The 21949-nt window shown below is 33.8% G+C and overlaps 1 protein-coding gene and 1 long non-coding RNA gene across 2 annotated transcripts; one reads left to right on the top strand and one right to left on the bottom strand.

Annotated features, from left to right (window-relative positions):
* Positions 1-647: 647 nt before the first annotated feature.
* On the bottom strand, positions 648-4157 carry LOC132713007 (uncharacterized). Its single transcript, XM_060695445.1, has 3 exons — positions 2781-4157; positions 2292-2610; positions 648-2151 (listed from the first exon to the last, which is right to left on the bottom strand). The coding sequence occupies exons 1-3, from the start codon at positions 3117-3119 to the stop codon at positions 1121-1123; spliced, it is 1689 nt and encodes a 562-aa protein (XP_060551428.1). The 5' UTR covers positions 3120-4157; the 3' UTR covers positions 648-1120.
* Positions 4158-10096: 5939 nt separating this feature from the next.
* LOC132713006 (uncharacterized) lies at positions 10097-12537 on the top strand. Its single transcript, XR_009623392.1, has 3 exons — positions 10097-10712; positions 11208-11284; positions 11500-12537. It is a non-coding gene; the product is annotated as an uncharacterized LOC132713006 (long non-coding RNA).
* Positions 12538-21949: the final 9412 nt, after the last annotated feature.

The raw sequence follows: 21949 nt of genomic DNA, 5'->3' as shown, positions 1-21949 counted from the left end.
AACATCCAATAATTCTATTAACAAGTGATTGCTTCTCAATAACCGCCTCTGATTGGCCAACAACAGAGGCGGACCCTAGTTTGGGTGAACCGCAGAAGATCCCTGTTGCGAAGCAACATGACCCTGCTGATTTCATACCCTTACCACGGCCACGCCAACTGCGATTGGTATTGTTAGATATGTGATGAGGTGGTGCTTGAGGTGGTGTTTGATGTTTGAATGTATCTTCTGGTGGTGGGGGTGGGGGTGGTGGTGGAGTATAAAAACACTGAGAAAGAGGATCAGGTTGTGGAGAAAATGATAGAGAATCCACCTTTTGTAAAATAATATTTAATCTCCAATCGATACCAGACTGCAAACCTCGTAGCTGTTCTGAGAAACGTTGTTCAATACCCTTAAGTGAATTTTGAACATAAGAGATTGATGCTATTTTCTTAAGAGAAATGTCATATTTAGGGGATAAAAAGGCTATCATTTCTTCTTCTGAAAACAAGTATCTCTTCTCATTTGACTCCATGGTTGAAAAAAAAATGAGAAAAAAAATAATCCCCGCCTGTCACGCGGGAGACCGGGGTTCAATTCCCCGTCGGGGAGCCAATTTGTAGTGGGGGGTTTCCAACAATAAACACCTTGATATGTTTATATAGCCTCGAGTGCCCATGTTCCGGTGATATAAGAACAGGATTGAGAATAAATCCAATTTAAAGAATGAAAAAAACAGTTTTAGCATTTGCCAAATAAAAACAAATAACTTACCTTCAAAATGCCTTTGTTTTTATTAAAATAGCATAAGTAGTTCATGATTTTTTTTCAAAACTTTGACCACCTTCCAAAAATTCTTCTGTAAAAACATGGTGCCCTGATTCCGGTGACGTCATACACATGCTAATCAAGGGGGGTAACTCCGAATAAAACAACAATTAGGCCACTCTCACATTTTTATGTTGGGTTCTACAGGTACATATGGTTTTATACATAGTAATTCTAATTCAAAACATAAATTTTTCACAATTTTAATCAGTTATCATTTTATGGAACATATTCTCAAGGAATTAAATTGTCAATTTAGTTTATTTACATCTTGTAATCAAGTCACAAATATGCTAGGATGCATGCAAATTCACTCTTCCTCCTTGCAACATGGGCAAACAAAGTGATCTCCACGCCTTAAGACTCTTTCAGAAGTACAATAAATCAAATGCACCCAGTGGCCACAAGAATCACACTGCCCCCATGTTGTAAACTTTACAAAATTGCAGTTCAACAGTTCAACTGGGGTAAATTTTTTGCATTTACAACAAAGTTCAGACTCATCAATTTCACTGTCAGTATCTGACACATTTTCTACAATATTTATACATGATGGCCCAGGTTGTGGTGATGGTGGGGTCTTCTTTTGCTGGTTACTCTGCTTAACCTTAGATTTTGACTTGTTAGATTTTCCTTGTTTTTCAACATGCTCAGTCATTTGTTTCAGTACAGACTCATTGATTTCCTTACCTGCAACAATTTTACTCATGGTATTTCTTGGTTTTGTTTTGTTTTCATTTTTTACCCTTTTAAGACTAGCCTCTTTCTGGTGCAAGAAATTTACAATGTCCTGAGACATTTCATTTAACTCTGACTGGACCCCACCTATCACTGTTGCCTGGCTATCATCACTGATATCAGTGTCAGAAGAACATGATCTGAACACCTCTGCAGGTAGAAGTTTCTCCTGTGCAATGGCCAAGGGATCAAACGGGTAAATGCCTGCACGGCGGAATGCAGCCTGGACATTTTTTGGGGTAAGAGCAGCTAGATAGGATGAACAAGATACTTGGCAAATATTGTATCTGGTAATTACTGATGAAACTTCCCTAATGAGCTTGTGACATTTTATATCATATATTTTCTGAAAGGGGCCAAAACATCCTACATCCATGGGCTGAAGAATGTGGCTACAATGGGGTGGCAATATGAAAATAACAATTCCTAATTTATGTGCCCATTCAGAGAGACCTACAGACACATGAGACTTATGCCCATCTAGGATCACAAGGATTTTCTTATCATTGCGTCCAGGAACAAATTTAAGAAAGTGATGTTCTAAATAGTATCTAAAAATGCTGCCATTAGACCAGCCGGTTTCACTAACTGTTCCATCAGCACCTGAAATGTAAAAATAGTTTGATTTAACTTTGCCAATATAATATTTTTACTGTGAAAAAAGTCTATCAAATATGCTAAAAAATATCAGTATTAAGATATTTGTTAAATAGTTAACTTTTTTTTAAAATTAAATAATTAACCTGGCGATGCTCCAATCATAAGCTCAGACCTCATGCGTTGTCCTGGAAAAACAAGATAAGGGGGGATAGCTTGTCCAGCTGCACTTCCAGCACCAATCAAAGTTACCATCTGTCCCTTGCCAGAGGTAACAGCAGAGGGGATGTAATCAGAACTTGCCACTACATTAGGAGGCTTATGTTCAACTTTGACCGCCTTTTCATCAATGTTGAAAATCAAATGGGGTTCAATGTTGTGGTTTGCAATTGTTTCTTTTAAGTTGATGAAGTACTTCATCACTGTATCACGTGATGCCATTTTTGCACGCGCGTGCTCTAGACCCTAGAATGGAGAATAATAATATGTTTAAGAATAACAATTGATTGAATACAAATTATGAAATAATACATTAAAAAGCATATTATGATATAGGTATACTGTAGTAGTCTGTACTTGAAAATATTTAATTATTAGATGTGAATTATTTCAATATAAAACAAAAAAATACCTACTTTTGGTTTAACAACCTTTAATTCTGGCCACCTCTTTAAAAACCCTCTCATCCATTTCATCGTGAGTGGTCTATCCTGAGTTCGGCGACCTAACTGGACAGCATAATCAGTGGCAATGTCAACACACTCTTGTCTTGTGTACCCATGGCCATATCCTGCCATAGTTTTGAAATGGCTGACAAGATTAGCCTCTTCATACTCATCAAACAAGGGTTGTCCACCAGCAGACAGAGTATCAATATGAACTAACCCTAAAGTTCTGTCCCTAAGGGTACTCTCTGGGACACCATAGAGTTTTGAAGCTTTTCTAACTGATGTGCCATGCTCCTTTATATGCATATAGGCATTTGTCAATGCTGTAGGGGAGTAAAGCCTGTTTTTACGGCGAATTTTCTTTGGATTTTGCTGAAAAGCAATTTTGAGATAAAACAAATGATAAAAAATCACATAAGAAATAGGTCTGAAAACCACTCATGAAAAATGTGCTTAGCCCTAACTTACCGAAAATTGCATGATGGGAAAATGTCAATGGAGGTTTGTTTACAAACATAAATCAGCTGTCAAATTTTCAAATGATGTTTTTGCAGCAAAAATAGGCAGATTTTGAAAGCAATGAATTGGAAATAGTAAAAAATACAAATTTACATCAAACTGAAATGTCATGACCTGTTTTACCTGCTTTGATCGCATTTTGAGTTGATTTTCTATTTGCTGTTTGCGTTCTGCAATACACAAAATTTTATCGAGCACTTGACGTATGACGTCATCGATTTCGCGCGAGATAGGAAGTAAACAAAAATCACCGGAACCAGGACTCCCACGGAATAAGGGCACTCGAGGCTATGTTTATTCAATAAAGAATAAAACCTGTAACAAATAATATAAGTATAAGACATCACATTACAACCAAATATAATACAAGACAAATACATTTCACAAAATACATAATACAGAATATTACACAACAATTCAAATTACAATAAAAACAATTTCACAAATAAATATATACAAATATACATACCAGGCTTTATATAGATGAGATCTAATGAAATAATAGAAATCAGAATCAAGTATTTCTATAAAGAAATTACTGAATGTTAAATACTTTTATAGCTCTTTACACTTCGAAAGCGAGACAAGGAGTGGTCAGTTACCAAGAAAATATTATATCCCAGAACCAAATCATCTAAAAATAACTTGCATACCAAAACCAATCATCCATCACTAAACTTGCAAAACCAGTTCAATCACTCATAACAAAAGGAACCAAGACAAACATGAACACATAACACCACAATAGATTTGGTTTGGCCTTTAAGGGAAATAACTACCGTATTTATTATAAAAAGTGAACTTGGCTTAATTTAACCTTATCTACACATATTTATTTACATCTAAGTTACACATAATATTTTTCATAATTATACTACAATATTTCATCAATGTGCACATTTATATACAAAAATCATTGTGAATTTGAAGAAATAGCAATTAACACAGCATTCCTTTAATGATAATTAAACATAAGTCTTTATGTTAAATAAAATTATCTGATTTAAGGAAATTTTACATTAGACATGAAAAATTGTCTTATACAATGTAATAAACATTTACTATGTTAAATTTGCGACAACAATAGAATTATTGAAGTCTTCAAAACACAAAAATACATATTTCTTTGGCATGGACATTTATATACAAAAAACATTGTGAATCTGAAGAAATAGCAATTAACATGGCATTCTTTTAATGATAATTAGAACATAAGTCTTTATTTTAAAATTAATTATCACCAGAAGGAAATCTTACATTAGACACGAAAGATATGTCTTAACCAATGTAATAAAATTTACCTATGTTAAATTTGCGACAACAATAGAATTATTGAGGTCTTCAAAACACAAAAATACATAATTGTTTGGCATTATCTTAATATATCATATGCGACTGTAATTGATAAGCCAGGCCTATTTTGGCATAAAATACAACAATAATTTCTTTAATTTCATTATGGTACCTTTGTACTCATATAGTATTTAACTTTCTGTTATGTTGAGATTTTAGTATGACCCTATATGGCTATGCAACATTGCTAATCTCACATATTAGTATTATTTTTTCTCAACTCTGTATATTAACATATTTCTTTATGCAACATGCATTAGTGGACTCTGACTTAATATAAATTTATGCAACAACAATGGTCAGCCACTTAAGTATTAACAATTTTGTTTTCAATCAATAACATATATAATATATTTGTGCGAATGTAACATTTACTATGGTAGAGGTTTAGTATTGTCTATGCAACATTGTTTTAACTCTCCATATAGTTTGATAATTTTCAACACATTTTGTTTAGCTTTGCTATATCATAATTTATGTCTCTGGATTGATTATTTAGTATTAAATTCAAATTTGACTGTCTTGTATAATCATCCTTTTCTGCTTTGAACACTTTCTTTTTTGTTTGACACATAATCCTTCTTTAATCCAATGTTATCTTTTTTGTAAAATTCAACGCAATTTTTTTTTCTTGACATATCTTTTTTTATTCTTTACAAAAATATGGCACAATATTCCTTTTCCTGATCTTTATTTTTTCTTGGTTTCGTCTTTGGTTTTTCGTCTGTTTTTGGTAACTTCTTTTTCTATTTTTTTTTCTGTTTTCTCTTTTTTTTCTCTTTTTTTGTTGTTTTCTTTTTTTTATGTCTTATTCCTCATCTTCATTTAATTACAATTTTATGCCCTTCTGTTTACTTTTGAAATTTTTTATTTTATACTCTTCAGAATTAGTTGTTTTTAATTGTAAAGTTCTTACTTTCTTCCTTACTTTTCCCACTATAGGTGTTTTCCATAAGTCCATATTTGTTTTCTTGTTTTGTTCTTCCTTTTCCATCACTAGCTGGATCTTCTACCCTCGGTATTCTCCGCCAAAATCTGTAGCCAAGGGTCACCGGCAGGGCCTTCACTTTCGGGTCTTGTGGGGAATCGAACTCGCTGGCGTAGTGAGCGCCCTACTTGGAAACCCTCGGTTGGTTGGGTGTGTGTGTGGGATACTGGTGTATTATTATTATCCAGTATCCTCTTTGTTATGATGACTTATTTTATAACTCAAAAGTCCAGTATGATGTTATTTCATTTATTTCTTTATAGCCCATTGAAAGTTCTCAAATACAAAATAATCATATAGTCCACACATATATTTTCACAGCTAGCACCTGAATTTTGCTTAAGTTAATTTTACTTATTTATTTTCTAAGTTAAGACTTGATGTTATATGTCCGAAATTCTATATAAGACTTTTAGATGTTCTCAGTTCCAAAATTAAAATAAGACTTTTAGATGTTCTCAGTTCCGAAATTAAAATAAGACTCATTTAAAATATAAAAATCGACAATATAAATTAAGAAGGAGTTGTCATAGTGTTTTAAGCCTAAAGCAATATTAGCAATAAATATCAAAAGATAATCTGGTATGGCTTGTTTGATAAAAGACTAGGAAATTGAGAATTAAGCCATAAAGTATTAAAATCAAGAGGTGATAATATTTCCTTATTGACCACTATGACATGCTTATACTATAGTTGTAAAATTTATCAGCTGAGAATCTAAAAGTAATTTTTATCAAAATATTTATGCAACATGAAATTCTTTTAATGATTATTAAAAATGTAAGTTATTTATGAATATTGAAATTATTAATGTTTTTTATAATTAATTTTCTAAAAGCATTTTGACGAGGAAATGCTATGTTACAAATCCGTGCTATTATATATAATTAAAATACATTTTAAAAATTTTAAAATCATGTAATAACACAGATTATGTTTCACGTTTACTTCAAATCGAATGTGCTCAAGATTTGACGGAGATGCAGTTTGAACAGAATAATGTACAAATAATTAAATCATGAATACCTTAAGAAGGGAAGAGAATATAAAAGTCAAGATGTCTAGGCTTCATTCCAAAGATATCGCTTAGCTTCCTCATCAGTTATATAAAGCTAGCACTACCGATATCTGGATATGGCCGATCATTGTCGTGCATACTTATAATATTTATATTTTGAATCGAAGCGCTCAAAATCTTTTATATTGTAAAAAACGTCATCCGTCTCTGATAGGTTTTACCACAGAACAACTTTATAACACGGCAACACTTTAATTAGTTATGAAATAAAACTTGATGTAGAGAGTATAAAACTCGATTGGTGGCATATATATAATGTTCTAATATTTGGACCTACACATCTACCGCCCTTACCCTAAAAATTTTATCGCATTTTTGTAATAATTTAATTTTTCATTTTTGAGGAAAAAGTGTAGGCACGTGCCTACAGTGCCTATAGGAAGCTACGCCACTGATGGGTGAAAGTTTTCAGGATTATTCTTGAAATTCAGGATTTTCAGTTCTCTGAAAGCCTTCTATTTTCTATGTAAAACTATAGAAAAACTGCTAAATTCAGGATTTTCAGGATTTTTAAAATTTCCAACTTTCACCCATGACCAGGTGTACAAAATCAGAAAATAAACTTGCATTTCATTGTTTAGAACTTTAGTTAAGATTATAAATATAAAAAGTTACTTTAACATATCCTTTTTGATAAATAAGCACAATAAAAAATAACGTTTCAATAACAACAACTGTGATTAGAGATAAACAAAAATGGCAGACGGGATTTTCCAAACGACAACGCATGCTCAGTGGTGCTCCTTTATGTTCAGAGATTTTCGCAATATTCCGAGCGCTCCGATGATAGGTTGAACACCACCAATTTAATTGTTTTGTTTATGGTACAAAATACCCAGGGTTGTCATTAACATTTTTTGCAGAAGGTTTGTTTTGAAATTGAGGCGGTCATTTCTATCTTTAACATGCATAACAAAGAGTGTTTTCTTAATTTTGAGGCGGCCTATAATGCATTTGAGACAGGCATTTTGGCCTCCTGCCGCCTCTTAATGACAACCCTGAAAGAAAGATCTGGTTAACATGTACACTTAACATGTTATGCTAAAATCATAATTCATAAGAGCTTTCCGCGCCATAGGTAGCACCTAATTATCCCCCGCCGATGGAATAGGGAGGGGAATATAGTTTTGGCGTTGTCTGTCCGTCCGTCCTTCTGTCCATCCGTCCGTCCGAATTTCGTTTCCGGAGTAGTTCTCTGCAACTACTGGCTGGAATTCAACGAAACTTTATGGGAATCATCAATATCAAGAGGAGATGCACATATCGCCGGCTTGTTCCGGTCCGACCCTTTAACTCAGAGTTATGGCCCTTGATTAGTTATGTAGTATGTATATAGAGTAAAAATCGTTTCCGGAGTAGTTCTCTGCAACTACTGGCTTGAATTCAACAAAACTTTATGGGAATCATCAATATCAAGAGGAGATGCGCATATCGCCGGCTTGTTCGCGTCCGACCCTTTAACTCTGAGTTATGGCCCTTGATTAGTTATGCAATATGCATATAGAGTAAAAATCGTTTCCGGAGTAGTTCTCTGCAACTACTGGCTGGAATTCAACAAAACTTTATGGGAACCTTCAATACCAAGAGGAGATGCGCATATCGTCAGCTTGTTCCGGTCAGACACTTTAACTCAGAGTTATGGCCCTAGATTAGTTATGTAGTATGTATATAGCGTAAAAATCGTTTCCGGAGTAGTTCTCTGCAACTACTGGCTGGAATTCAACGAAACTTTATGGGAATCATCAATACCAAGAGGAGATGTGCATATTTTCGGCTTGTTCCGGTCAGACTCTTAAACTCAGAGTTATGGCCCTTGATTAGTTATGCAGTATGCATATAGAGTAAAAATCGTTTCCGGAGTAGTTCTCTGCAACTACTGGCTGGAATTCAACGAAACTTTATGGGAATCATCAATAACCAAGAGGAGATGCGCATATCGTCGGCTTGTTCCGGTCAGACACTTTAACTCAGAGTTAAGGCCCTTGATTAGTTATGCAGTATCCATATAGAAAAATATTTGTTTCCTTGCTACTTCTCTGCTTCTACTGGCTTGAATTCAATGAAACTTTATGGGATACTAAGAGGAGATGTGCATATAGTCGCCTTGTTCCCGGTCAGATACTTATAACTCAGATTTATGGCCCTTGATTAGTTATGTAGTATGCATACATCTCATTGGCATTTCCAGATTTTACTATTTAACACAAAATTATGGCTCTGTTATTGCCCTGAATATTTATCAAGTTCAAAGAATATTACTGTTTATGCCATGATTAATATATAAATAAAGCCTTATGTCTTCAGTTGTTGTGTTAATAATAACCAGTAATCGGCGGGGGATATAAATTCAACGAATTTGCTTGTTTCATATTATGGTTTAAAATATTAATGTTCTCCATTTTATTAAGGATAACCCACCAATTGTAGTCCAAAATAACCAAAAACATTGCAGGAAACTAAGTACTGTCTCAACATGGAGGCTGCCATTTTTTTTCTTGTCTATATCTCGTATTTCTGGAAATCAGTTGCTATCAAAATATTATAATTATGCCTCCGGCATATAGTAATTGAACCGTCCATCCGTCCGCACTCACAGGACAGTACTTATGTGGCTAGAGGGACAAAAGGTGACTGTTCTTTCTCTTTGATGTCATTCATTCCGTAATGCTTTTATGTGGCTTTTTTCTTTTGTGTGGCTAAAAAGAACAATAGAGTTGGCACATTATTACTTTCCTGTTAGAACTCCATCCGTCCGTATGAGGTTAACCTAGAACGGCAAGTTGGATTTTTCTTAAGTTCTACCTGTATCAATGGCTTCATAATTTACACACTTACTAATCCATACAAAGTATATGATCTGGGCAAGTTACATAACTATGGCTTTCATTTGCACCAAGTTATGGCCCTTTTCAGCACTTAGAAAATGAATAATGGTTAACCTAAACCAGCAAATTGGAAATATCTTATGTTCTATCTGAACTAATGGCTTAATAATTTTCACGCTTACCAATACAATGTACATGATATTGCCAAGTTATATAAATGTGCCATCCATTTTCCCAGTAATTTTCCTTTTTATCACTTTTCCTTTAGTAAGGGGTCTTTTGGGTCAAGGTAACCAATGTCAAAAGTAGATTTTTTACACTTTTACAGGTGTATTAACCTTATTCTATCGACAGATGTCTTGTATATTTTGTAGGAACATAAAATTGAGGTATTCTCATTTGGATGGAGGTAGGGGTCAGTTGGGTCAAGATTTTTACACTTTTGCTCATACAGCCTTTATTCATTGACAGATTTGTATTATAATTGGTAGGAAGATAAATTACACCCAGCAAACACATGACGTTAAAATAACGTCGGATTAATGTTAGATTTTGGTCACGACGTCGGCGACCAAAATACGACGTAAATCAGACGTTAAAATACCGATGTCTAATAGACATTTCTTTTTGACGTCGTACTAACGTCAGGTTATGGTCAGTGTCCTTACGGTAGGTAAAAAAATTACAAAAAATAATCCTTATTCCCTGTTGTAATCATTTAAACTTTTTTTCAAATGTTATTTGGATTACAAATGAAGTGTTCTTATATAAATACAGACCAAGATCGTGGCGCTGCAACCTAATAAAACATAAAGGTGGCGCTGTATATACGCAAGTTACATGTGTTATTGTTATGGAATCTATTTATAGCTACATATCTGTTTACAAGTTCCAATCATTTAACGTTGTAATATTATCATTTGTGGTACATTATATGTATCAAAATGACGTGTTTTAATAGTGCTTTAACATTTAATCATAGTGACAGAAAAGGGAAAGAAAACATAATTAACCTTTAATTTGAATCTAAAGTCACGTGGATGGAAATTCAAATTCGTATGCGTTACGTTTTGGTTGTCGGTCAGGAATCGGGATGCATTGATAAGTGAATATTATAGGTTTTCTTGAACAAAAAGGTCAGTTCAATTTATTTAGATTTATTTCTACTTTGTATTTGATAAATAATTGCATGATTGCAAGCACTCTTAAATTTAATTATCATTATTTGAACAGCTGAAGTAAAATGTCACACAAATTTGCGATAATGTCTAATAATAAATCTTTTTTAAATTGACATGTTTTAACTCTGCTTGTGAAGAGTTTATAATATGCCTTTCAGTACTACCAAAGAGAATGCTTAGTTTTCATATTTTTCTTAAACTGTGATGTTTTTGTCAGTTAAAATCTGAGAATTGAGAATGAATTTGTACGATTTCGAGCATTTCGGACCAAGACGTTTCGGTCCCAAATAACCCAAAACGTTCCGGTCCCAAATAACGCAAGACGTTTTGGTTCCAGACATTTCGGTATTAAATCTTGAATTTAAAACTATGAAATATTTTAGACTTGCGTAACTGTTCTATTTCAAACGTAGAATATATACATAAGTTAGAATATAATTTTCTTTTCAGGTAGTTAAAGTGTTGGACATGCTCTCAAAGGTCGGAGGGACGGAAACACATGAATATGTAAAAAGAAACATATGAAAGTAAGATTTTTGTAAATTCTATTACATACTTTAATCCATACTAAACTGGAGTTTAAAAGCGGCTTTTTAAATGTTCAGTATTTATGCTTACTTTTAATTTTTGTTTAAGCTCTCTTATAAAAAGTTGGCAAAATTGTTCATTAAGTTAATATAACCATGAAAACATTTTTGCTTGTTATTTTTACATGTTTCATAAATTTCTTTTTTTTTTTCAGTGAAAATGATGTCACACACGCTATTGGGCGCTACATATCCTCCGGACAGACGAGGGGTGCTGAAAGAAAGTCATATCTTAAAGCATCACACCTCAAAATTCGTGCTAGTTCTCATGGATATCTAAAAGTATAACTTTGTGAAGTAACTAAAAGGCAGCAATTTATACATTACTGACAATTATCAAAGGAGGTCAAAATATGCAAAATGGCACTAAATGTTTTAGAAATGCTGTAGAAATATAGTTAAAGTACTGAAAATCTGTCAAACATTATTATCAGAATCTTGTATCTTTTCTTAAAATTATAATATTTTCATTGTTTTCATTGATAAGGCAAACTTTGATAGAAATGTGCATACATTGTTTTGTTCTTAAATATTTGTACATGTTTTCTTAGTTTCATTTATGTCATTGTTTTTGTAATACTTTTTGTTTTGTAATTAACTTATTTTATGTTTTATTTTGTTTAATTTATGAAAATTATTTAACCTTGCAGAATTTACTAAAATTGTATGTATCAGCTTAAAATTGCAACTTTTATCTTAAATTAAAAAAAACATGAAACATATTTTTGCTTTTAGTTTTCTGTTATACATTTCATTTGAGGGAAAGTTACTTAATAGAATGAGTTACATAAAATAAGATCAAATCAGGATTAGCCAGAAAATATTTATGACGTGGTGAAACAAAAGGATTAGGGGAATGATAAGATGAAGGTCAGAAAATGATCAGATTTAGGGCAGAAAAGGGTTAATATTTAGGTCGGAAAATGGTCAGATTGAGGTCGGAAAATAGTTAGAAACTGGTTAGATTTAGGTCGGAAAATGGTCAGATTGAGGTCGGAAAATGGTCAGATTGAGGTCAGAAAATGGTTAGATAATGGTCAGATTTTGGTCATGAAAAGGTTAAATAATGGTTAGATTCTGACGTCTACCTGACGTCAGATTATTACGTCAAAAAAACTTTCAAATCCAACCGTTTTTCCGACCGTCACCCTACGTCAGAACCTGACTTAAATCTGACGTCAGTATGACGTCTTGTGTTTGCTGGGACATGGTATTCTTCCTTTGGATGGAGTTAGGGGTCAGTTGGGTCAAGGTCAACAGTGCTAAAAATAGATTTTTACACTTTTGCCCATATAGCCTTTATATATTGACAGATTTATTTCATATTTGGTAGGAAAATAAGTTGCATGATATTCTTCCTTTAGATGGAGTTAGGGGTCAGTTGGGTCATGGTTTTGCCCATACAGCCTTTATTTTAAATATTGTCACTGACAAGAATCTGAGCCGGGGGCATTTGTGTTTAACAAACACGTTCTTGTTTGTTTTTAGCTCACCTGTCACAAAGTGACAGGGTGAGCTTTTGTGATCACTTTTCGTCCGGCGTCCGTCCGTCGTCCGTCCGTCGTCCATAAACTTTTACTTTAAATGACATCTCCTCATAAACCACTAGGCCAATTTCATCCAAACTTCACAGGAATGTTCCTTTGGTGGTCACCTTTAAAAATTGTTCAAAGAAATTAATTCCATGCAGAACTCTGGTTGCCATGGCAACCGAAAGAAAAAACTTTAAATATCACCTTTAAAAAACCCTAAGAGCTAGAGCTTAGATATTTGGCTTGAAACATCCTTTAGTGAGTGTCTACCAAGTTTGTTCAAATAAAATCCCTGGGGTCAAAATTGGCCCCCCAGGGGGTCATTGATTTTCCCTATATGCATATAGTAATAACTTACAAAATCTTCTTTGAAAGAACTCAAAGAGCTAGAGCTAAGATATTCAGCATGAAACATGTTCTAATGAGTGTCTACCAAGTTTGTTCAAATAAAAGCCCTGGGGTCAAAATTGGCCCCGCCCCAGGGGTTCATTGATTTTCCCTATATGCATATAGTAAAAACTTTAAAAATCTTCTTTTAAAGAACTCAAAGAGCTAGAGCTAAGATATTTAGCATCAAACATGTTCTAATAGTTGTCTACCAAGTTTGTTCAAATAAAAGCCCTGGGGTCAAAATTGGCCCTGCCCCGGGGGTCATTGATTTTCCTTATATGTGTATAGCAAAAACTTAAAAAAATCTTCTTTGAAAAAACCCAAATAGCTAGAGTTTAGATATTAAGCATGAAACATCTTCTAGTGAGTGTCTACAAAGTTTGTTCAAATAAAAGCCCTGGGGTCAAAATTGGCCCCGCCCCGGGGGTCATTGATTTTCCTTATATGTGTATAGCAAAAACTTAAAATCTTCTTTGAAAAAGCCCAAATAGCTAGAGTTTAGATATTAAGCATGAAACATCTTCTAGTAAGTGTCTACAAAGTTTGTTCAAATAAAAGCCCTGGGGTCAAAACTGGCCCCGCCCCAGGGGTGTCATTGTTTTTTACTATATGTGTATAGCAAAAACTTAAAAAAATCTTCTTTTAAAAAGCCCAATGAGCTAGAGCTTAGATGTTTAGCATGAAACATCTTCTTATGGGTGTCTACCAAGTTTGTTCAAATAAAAGCCGTGGGGTCAAAATTAGCCCCGCCCCAGGGGGTCATTGATTTTCCCAATATGCATATAGTAAAAACTTAAAAAATCTTCTTTTAAAGAACTCAAAGAGCTAGAGCTAAGATATTTAGCATCAATCATGTTCTAATAGGTGTCTACCAACTTTGTTCAAATAAAAGCCCTGGGTTCAAAATTGGCCCTGCCCCGGGGGTCATTGATTTACCTTATATGTGTATAGCAAAAACTTAAAATCTTCTTTGAAAAAACCCAAATAGCTACAGTTTAGATATTAAGCATGAAACATCTTCTAGTGAGTGTCTACAAAGTTTGTTCAAATAAAAGCCCTGGGGTCAAAATTGGCCCCGTCCCGGGGGTCATTGATTTTCCTTATACAGTCGACTCTCGTTATCTCGAAGTCTTCGGGACCGTCAAAAAAATATCGAGATAACGAAATGTCGAGATAAACGTATGAGGGTTTGAACATGTCAAAAACTAATTTTTACAGAAGACATGCGCATACCTTATAAGTCAAATAAGTACGATGTTTCATAATCTTGTGTCAATCCTTATAATAAAAAATAACAATTTGTTACATAATTTAACGGATGTTTACCAGCGGAAATACAGCATTTAGGTGCTATGTGATAAACACATAGTGAGGTTTACTCAGTTATACACCACTAAAACAAAAACGTTGTTTTCTAACCTAATTTATTTATTTATTTAGTACTTTAACATTGCATAATAACACATATTACATATAACATATTTCATAGCAATCATTTTGTGAGAGTAATAGCACATTTATAAAAGCACACAATTTATGAATAGTTAGCACGTTTATTTAATTTACCGATTATTTGATAACAAGTTTACAAACTGATATCACTTGCAGTAAAGTTTATTCGAATGATAGCACACAGTATTAAACACATTTTAATCACTTTTCTTAAAGAATGATGTAATGTCCGTTTGTTTTCCGCATCTGACTGCTAGGTGTTTCCTTGAAATGTATACACAACGGAAAATTCACTCATTTTCGACATAAGTCAATCAACACGCTAATTAGATCAACAATTATTTCAAAACACCTTGACTTGTTACAAACATATCATCATCAATTATTATGACACGCGCTTTGAGCGATAACCGTCCGCTTTGTGTTTTTCACACCTCTGCGGGAGGGCGCAGACGAACAATTAATTGTCGAGATAAACAAAGGATTATAGTGTGAAAAGAACTATTGGGACTGAAATATCACATCGAGATACTGAAAAAATCGAAATAAAAATATCGAGATAAAGAAATATATTCAATATAGATAAAGAAGGGGAAAAAACGGGACTTTCAGAATTTGATCGAGATAACGAAATATCGAGAAAAGCGATGTCGAGATAACGATAGTTGACTGTATGTGTACAGCAAAAACTTAAAATCTTCTTTGAAAAAACCCAAATAGTTAGTGTTTAGATCTTTAAGCATGAAACATCTTCTAGTAAGTGTCTACAAAGTTTGTTCAAATAAAAGCCCTGGGGTCAAAACTGGCCCCGTCCCAGGGGTGTCATTGTTTTTAACTTTATGTGTATAGTAAAAACTTTAAAAAAAATTCTTTTAAAAAGCCCAATGAGCTAGAGCTAAGATGTTTAGCATGAAACATCTTCTTATGGGTATGGGGTGGGGCTATATACAGGTGAGCGACCTCAGGGCCATCATGGCCCTCTTGTTTTTAAATTGGTTTTGTGATTGGACACTTCAGCACTTTACATTCATAAATAATTTCATATTTGAAAATATTAACATTATTGACACAGTAAACAGTGACTTTAAATCAGTCATTAATGAAATTATCATTATAATTGTCAATCGATTTTAACATTTCAAACTGTTATCATTTTTTATCATTAGAGGAGTCAACTTATCTATAGTTAATTGTTTGTCAACATCATGTACAATCTTTCATTTCTCTAATTTGCTACTAAAACCTGGTGACCACACATGTATTTATCAGTGTTCCAAGTTGGAGGATAAAGACGTAAATTATTCCAATTAACATAATGACACTTTAATCTGACACAATCCCAGAGTGTCTGATAGTTTGACAAACTAATTGTGCAAGACCTTCCACATTTGGGCCGCTTATGTAATTAACATGGCCGCTTATTGATTTTAAGTGTGCTAGTTGTCGGATACTTTAACCTTACTTTGAGGCCAGTAAAATTCGCCAATTAAAGATTTTATGAGCCAGAATTAATATTTTGTTTTATTTGCCACCACAGGGTAAAGACAATCCTTGCAGAAATATGACTTTTTAATGGAAAGGCCCATAGCAGTATTGTGCAAACTATTATCGCACCTTGTGCAATTTTTATGCGACAATTTTTGTAAATGTGCGATATTCTCGCAAATCGCATGCCTTTCCCTGTCACTAATTAAACTTCATACAATGGTCAAGCGCAATGAGAGGAAGTGCAGTGTTCAATAACCATAACTCCGTCTAAAGTATTTGCAGAGTTTATTGACCTTTGTTCCTTTTCCTTGTCCAGTGCATAACTTAAAAACTAATGTTTGGAATTCAATGCAACTTCATACAATGGTCAAGCACAATGAGAGGAAGTGCAGTGCTCAAGGAACTTAACTCTATATGGACTTATATATTACAGAGTTACCATCTAGGTCGCACGATTGCGCGATTTGCGCATTTTTTATGCAGATCGCGCATTTTAATGAAGTCAGTGCATGCCAAGTTGCGCATCTGACAATCTTTTCAACTTAATTCAGTTTATCTTCATTGTATCTTGATCGCTTCAGCCATGTTTGATTTCACTTGTGGTTATGACTAAAATACGTACTAAATTGCGTGTAGCAGCCAACTGAGTCATCTAGTATTAGTCATTATTTTATTTTTTTTACTTCCGTTTTCTAGCGGACGATAGCTGTCAAAAATGCCTGAATGTAAAATAAATGACTTTGTTTCGGTATGTCATACTGTTAGGTAAATGTATGTCCCCCTAATTTTTTTCAAATTATCCCACATTTTTCAATTGAGTGGGGGACAATCCCCAATAATTTTGAAATTCTAGATGCAACACTGGTTACTCAATAAAACTTAATCATGGTCAACCACAGTGAAAGGAAATGCAACATACAAGGACAACAATTATCTTTAATTGCCACAACCATAACTCTATTTCAATTCTACAAGGTATACTGTTACTAGTAACATTCTCATTTCCGAAGCAGTCTTGCAGGGGTATTAATCACATTTAGTAATAGATAGTTCTAGTTGCTATTGGACAATGTTACAGAGCAACAGATAAGCATTAACAGTGAATTGGGTATTACTCCATCATTTCCTTTGGAATTGGGTATTGGCTCCATTTAATTGGGTATTCCAAAACTCGATACCCTATGATTTCAAGATCAATTGGGTATTCAATTATGAAGATATGAATATGATAAAGAAAATAGGATTAACAAATTACTAGAACTTTTCACAATTGTTTTATGCTTTATATAAAATGCTCATGTTATATTTCATAATATTTTTAACAAGTTCGTTTTCTAACTGACTTTTGATTATTTACGACTGTTATGTTTCAAATCATTTTCCCTTTTGTACGTCGCTATATTGCTTTCCAAGCGTCTATTGATACAGCTGGGACCTACTTATTGACTGTCTCCGCAAAATAATCAGTCTCTGCCGGTCTGTAAAGACCGTCGACCTGAGTAGACAAATCGACAGTCTCATGCTTTATTGATATGGCTTAGTCAGTCTTTGGAGACTGGGGACCGTCAAAGACCGGAAACCGTTGATTAGTTAGCATTGATTCGGGAAGATTCGGATAGCCTGCATATCAATATACAGTCTAACTTGCCCATGCTACCACGTGTATTAAGCGACTTTTGTCTTAAACGAGCACTTGAAATTCCCCCCGATCATTTTCTCTCTATATTTTTAATGTATTAAGCGACTTGCTCAACGCGACCAGCGACCGCTAATGAGTCACCTAATTGACATCAATCTTTTCATTAAACGACCACTTTTACCTGTCAAGTAATTGTGTTTTTAGAGAACGCCACCTCGTTATGTCACAAGTGTCAACAATCAAAACACAACAATAAACGTGTGAAAAACTCTATTTCCCATACCGTTTTAGCGTATGCAAATGAAGTTAAGTATACGCGTGACGTGTATTATCCAATAATATCGGATAAACAATGCAACGCTCCGCCCATACTGAGATGGTGTATACGCTTCGCTTGTTGACATTTAGACTGCATTGAATTGACCTTGAACTTGATCAGCCATTAAATTAATCGTAACAAATAGATGTAGTTTGTTTATTTTAAATGAAAAAAAATGCACAACAGAAAACAACTTCACTAATAGTGTTTTCGTGTTGGAGACAAGGGAAAACAACGGAGAAGTTAAAAAATTCTGGAAAAATGTCAAACATGTACGTAACCCTTGCAGAAATTACTGGTATTTTACCAGGATTTTACTAGGATTTTACTGGAAAATCCCAGGAATATTTACAAGGATAATTCCTAGGAAATGCAAGGAAATCTGAGGAATTTCCAGTTACTGGCTGGCGGTAATTGGAACGACTGAAAACTACTGGTAATAACTAGAAAAAAAAAGTGAAACCAGGAATGCCTTAGATCGACTTGTACTGGAAAATCCTAATTACTGAGAATGACCTGCCCACGGTATTTGGAACATTTTTCTAGTCAATCCCAGGCATTTCAAGGCATTTCAAAGACCTATGATAATACCAGTAACTCCTGGTATTTTTATAATCTTAGGAATGGCTGAGAATGACCTGCCCACGGTATTTGGAACATTTTTTCTAGTAATACCTTGGCATTTCAAAGAACTTGGATATTCCAGACGTTCCTGGTATTTCCATGATCTAAGGAATGGCTGGAATAGCCTAGGATTGCATTGTACTGGAAATTCCTAGCAACTGGGTATGACTGGACCACAGCTGAATTACTGTTACTAGGGCCACCAAAGGATCATTACGATTAAAATCAAATAATCAGTTTTGTAGAAGATATCATTACAAGAAATTGCTGACAATACAAGATGCCATTGGACACAGGGCAATCACATTACTTCACATAAGCACATTGTACTGATGTGAACTAAAAATGTGCACTTTTAAATCCAGTTAAATGACAAGCAGTTCAACATCAGTCATAAGCAAACAATTAAATTTAATAAAAAGCATGATTGCATATGAAACATTAAAGTATTTTCCTTACAGTTTAATTGTTTTTGTATTGTTTAGACACACTTCTTTAGATATATCATTGTAGTTACTGGAATGCAATGAGCTTTGGCAATAACACTTGACTTAAGATTCCTTTTTTTAAAACAGTGTAACATGTGACACCTCTTTGAATTTAGCACTAAAAGTTAAAACATTATAATACTTGACTAGGGCACTCCTAGATTTTAATTTGCTTTCATCATTTTCTTAACTGATTGAATGAGGGACATCACTTAAACAGTCTAAGAAACGTCACTTAAACAGTACAAAACATGACGCAAGAAACCTCCAGTATTACATGCAACTCCTACATTTTCTATTGCTGTCTTCTGAAATGAGTAAATCCTTGCTGTAAGATCCAATTTTTGCCAGTTTAATAGTTTTCTTGTCATCAAATCTTTCATACTGAGAATCTCAGTAATCCACTTAATTGATGATCTCTGGTAATCAAATGAAATGTTGATCTTTGGTAATCCAACGACTTCTTTGCATTTTCACAGATGTACATATATATATATATATATATATACAACAGATAAGAAGCTCTAAAAATAGATAATAGTCAGATTCAGACCCACAATCCTTTGCAGGCTTGGGTGATAATTGGGTTTTCTCGATAGTCTCCAATTTTCGCACTCTTGTTAAACTTGGATGATATCCATGAATTATTGTTTACATACCCCGACATAGATTTTCATCAGAGAAATATTTGTATAGAAAAGTGTGTATAGTACCTTTTACAATAAATAACTATTGCTTCTTATTTAAGCAAAAAAATGTTTCATCTTCCTCCGGGAATTCAATATGATGGTGTTTTGGCTATTTTTACCCAGGATGCATCATTGAATCTCTGAAAATCCCGCAACATATGATAACTTATAAGAACACAATTCTGCCAATACTGAATTTAACTGTGTGACATCACAGTTTCTTCTCCATGTATATTTAGCTTCATGGCATTTTGTACAACTTGCCCTCTTTCAATTAACTGAAGAATTTATGACAATTCCTATATCAAAAGTTTTTGACCCGTTTTATACATTTAAGCTCTCACTCTCCTCAGCTTTGAACATCATCCACAAGTTAGTTGAACTCCTCCCTTTGTGGCCATGTGGTACCAATTCTTATCTGAAATCAAACAAATACATTTCTCTACATATGGAAATATACCAAGATATTTGAATACGAAATAAATACAAATCACTTGGCAGAACGTGAAGTGGATCAAGCAAGTAAAATCATTGCAAACTTGACAAAATGGTTACTGTGTCTTAAATATTTACAAAACTCTCACATATTTTTTCAGGTAAGTGGGTTTGTATGTTATTTGATTTTTTTTTTAAATGGCCATTCATGAAGGAAGTGTTTATGACACACTCTGTTCTGGGCAGAGCTCCAGATAATTTTTTTGGCCAAGGGGTTTTTACCCCTCAAAATTTAGAGTGAGGGGTAAAATGTAAAATCTGAAAAACTTAAGGGGTAAAATCTGTCCAAAAAGCATTTTGCATTTTTTATAAACAAATTAAACTTATTGTTTTTGTTTGTTTGTTTATTTTCTTTTTTTAGAAAAACCTTTAAAAATAAAATACTGATTCAATGTGAAGCAATACAAAACGTGCCCTGTAAAGTAAGACTTCCAGAGTATACTGGAACTCAAGTTTAGGATACACAGCAAAATTATCAGGGCTTCCATTTTCAAAATTTGGAAGTCAAAGACTTCAAAATCTCTGATATTGGAAGTCACATTATATTGGTAAAGAAGGAAAAGTATTAGATTTTCGGAAGTCACATGCCAAAATGAAGGAGTAATTAAATGACACCCAAACTTCAACTAGTGGAAGCCCGAAAATTAATAAATTTTCTAGGAGTCAATATTTTTCTTTCTTTATTTCTGTTGGCATGTAGCTTATCATGTGCCCCAGTTTGAACAATTATAGTTGAAATTAGAATTAAAGAAAAAAAAGATTTTATATTTTTCATTTAAAAAAGTATTGGTCTGAGAGAAAATTGTCCGTAACTGTAGACTGGGTACGAAAATATTGAGTACAAAACTGCAGGTGAACAAAGCGTGTTATTTTGTGCCAACAACAAAAGTGAAAGATTTTAAAATATATTTTTGTTTATATTGAGACATAAGCATGAAAATAGATGCCTTAACAAACTTAATACTATTTTAACTCCTACGATGGTTATCTGGCAAAAATTTATATCAATAATTTCACAGGTTGATCTACGGGAGTTACCTCCCTTCTGTACTTCCTGCTACTTTCGTTTTTAGCATGCGTTGTTGACAACAGACTTTTAGTTTTCAATGCAATAAAATGGAAATATATTGTATTTTTATGCTCAAAACATCCCCTATCTGAATATCAAATGTTTACACTTTTATTCTTTTACGCCTAAATTTTGACATACAAGCGTATTTTCATTTTGTTGTGCGTAACTGTGACGCACGAATTTTGAAAGTGATGCGTATTTTAGATTTTCTATGCGTATTTTACGCTTATACGCACGCTATCTGGAGCTCTGGTTCTGGGCCTCAGATTTGTAGCTTTTGGTTATACAAAGCTATTAAAGCTATGAACTGGTCATGAACATATTTTGAAATTTGATAAGTGAAAGTCCAGGGTGGTTTTTATGCTCATTTATTCACAAATGTAAGTTTTGAAGTTCACCAAAAAAGGCAAACTAATG

Source organism: Ruditapes philippinarum, unplaced genomic scaffold, assembly GCF_026571515.1.
Source record: "Ruditapes philippinarum isolate M1 unplaced genomic scaffold, ASM2657151v2 ctg6686_1_1_1_1, whole genome shotgun sequence".
In the NCBI taxonomy this organism is placed as follows: domain Eukaryota; kingdom Metazoa; phylum Mollusca; class Bivalvia; order Venerida; family Veneridae; genus Ruditapes; species Ruditapes philippinarum.
Note: the sequence above shows the minus strand (reverse complement) of the source record. Positions and strands in the feature narration are given on the sequence as shown.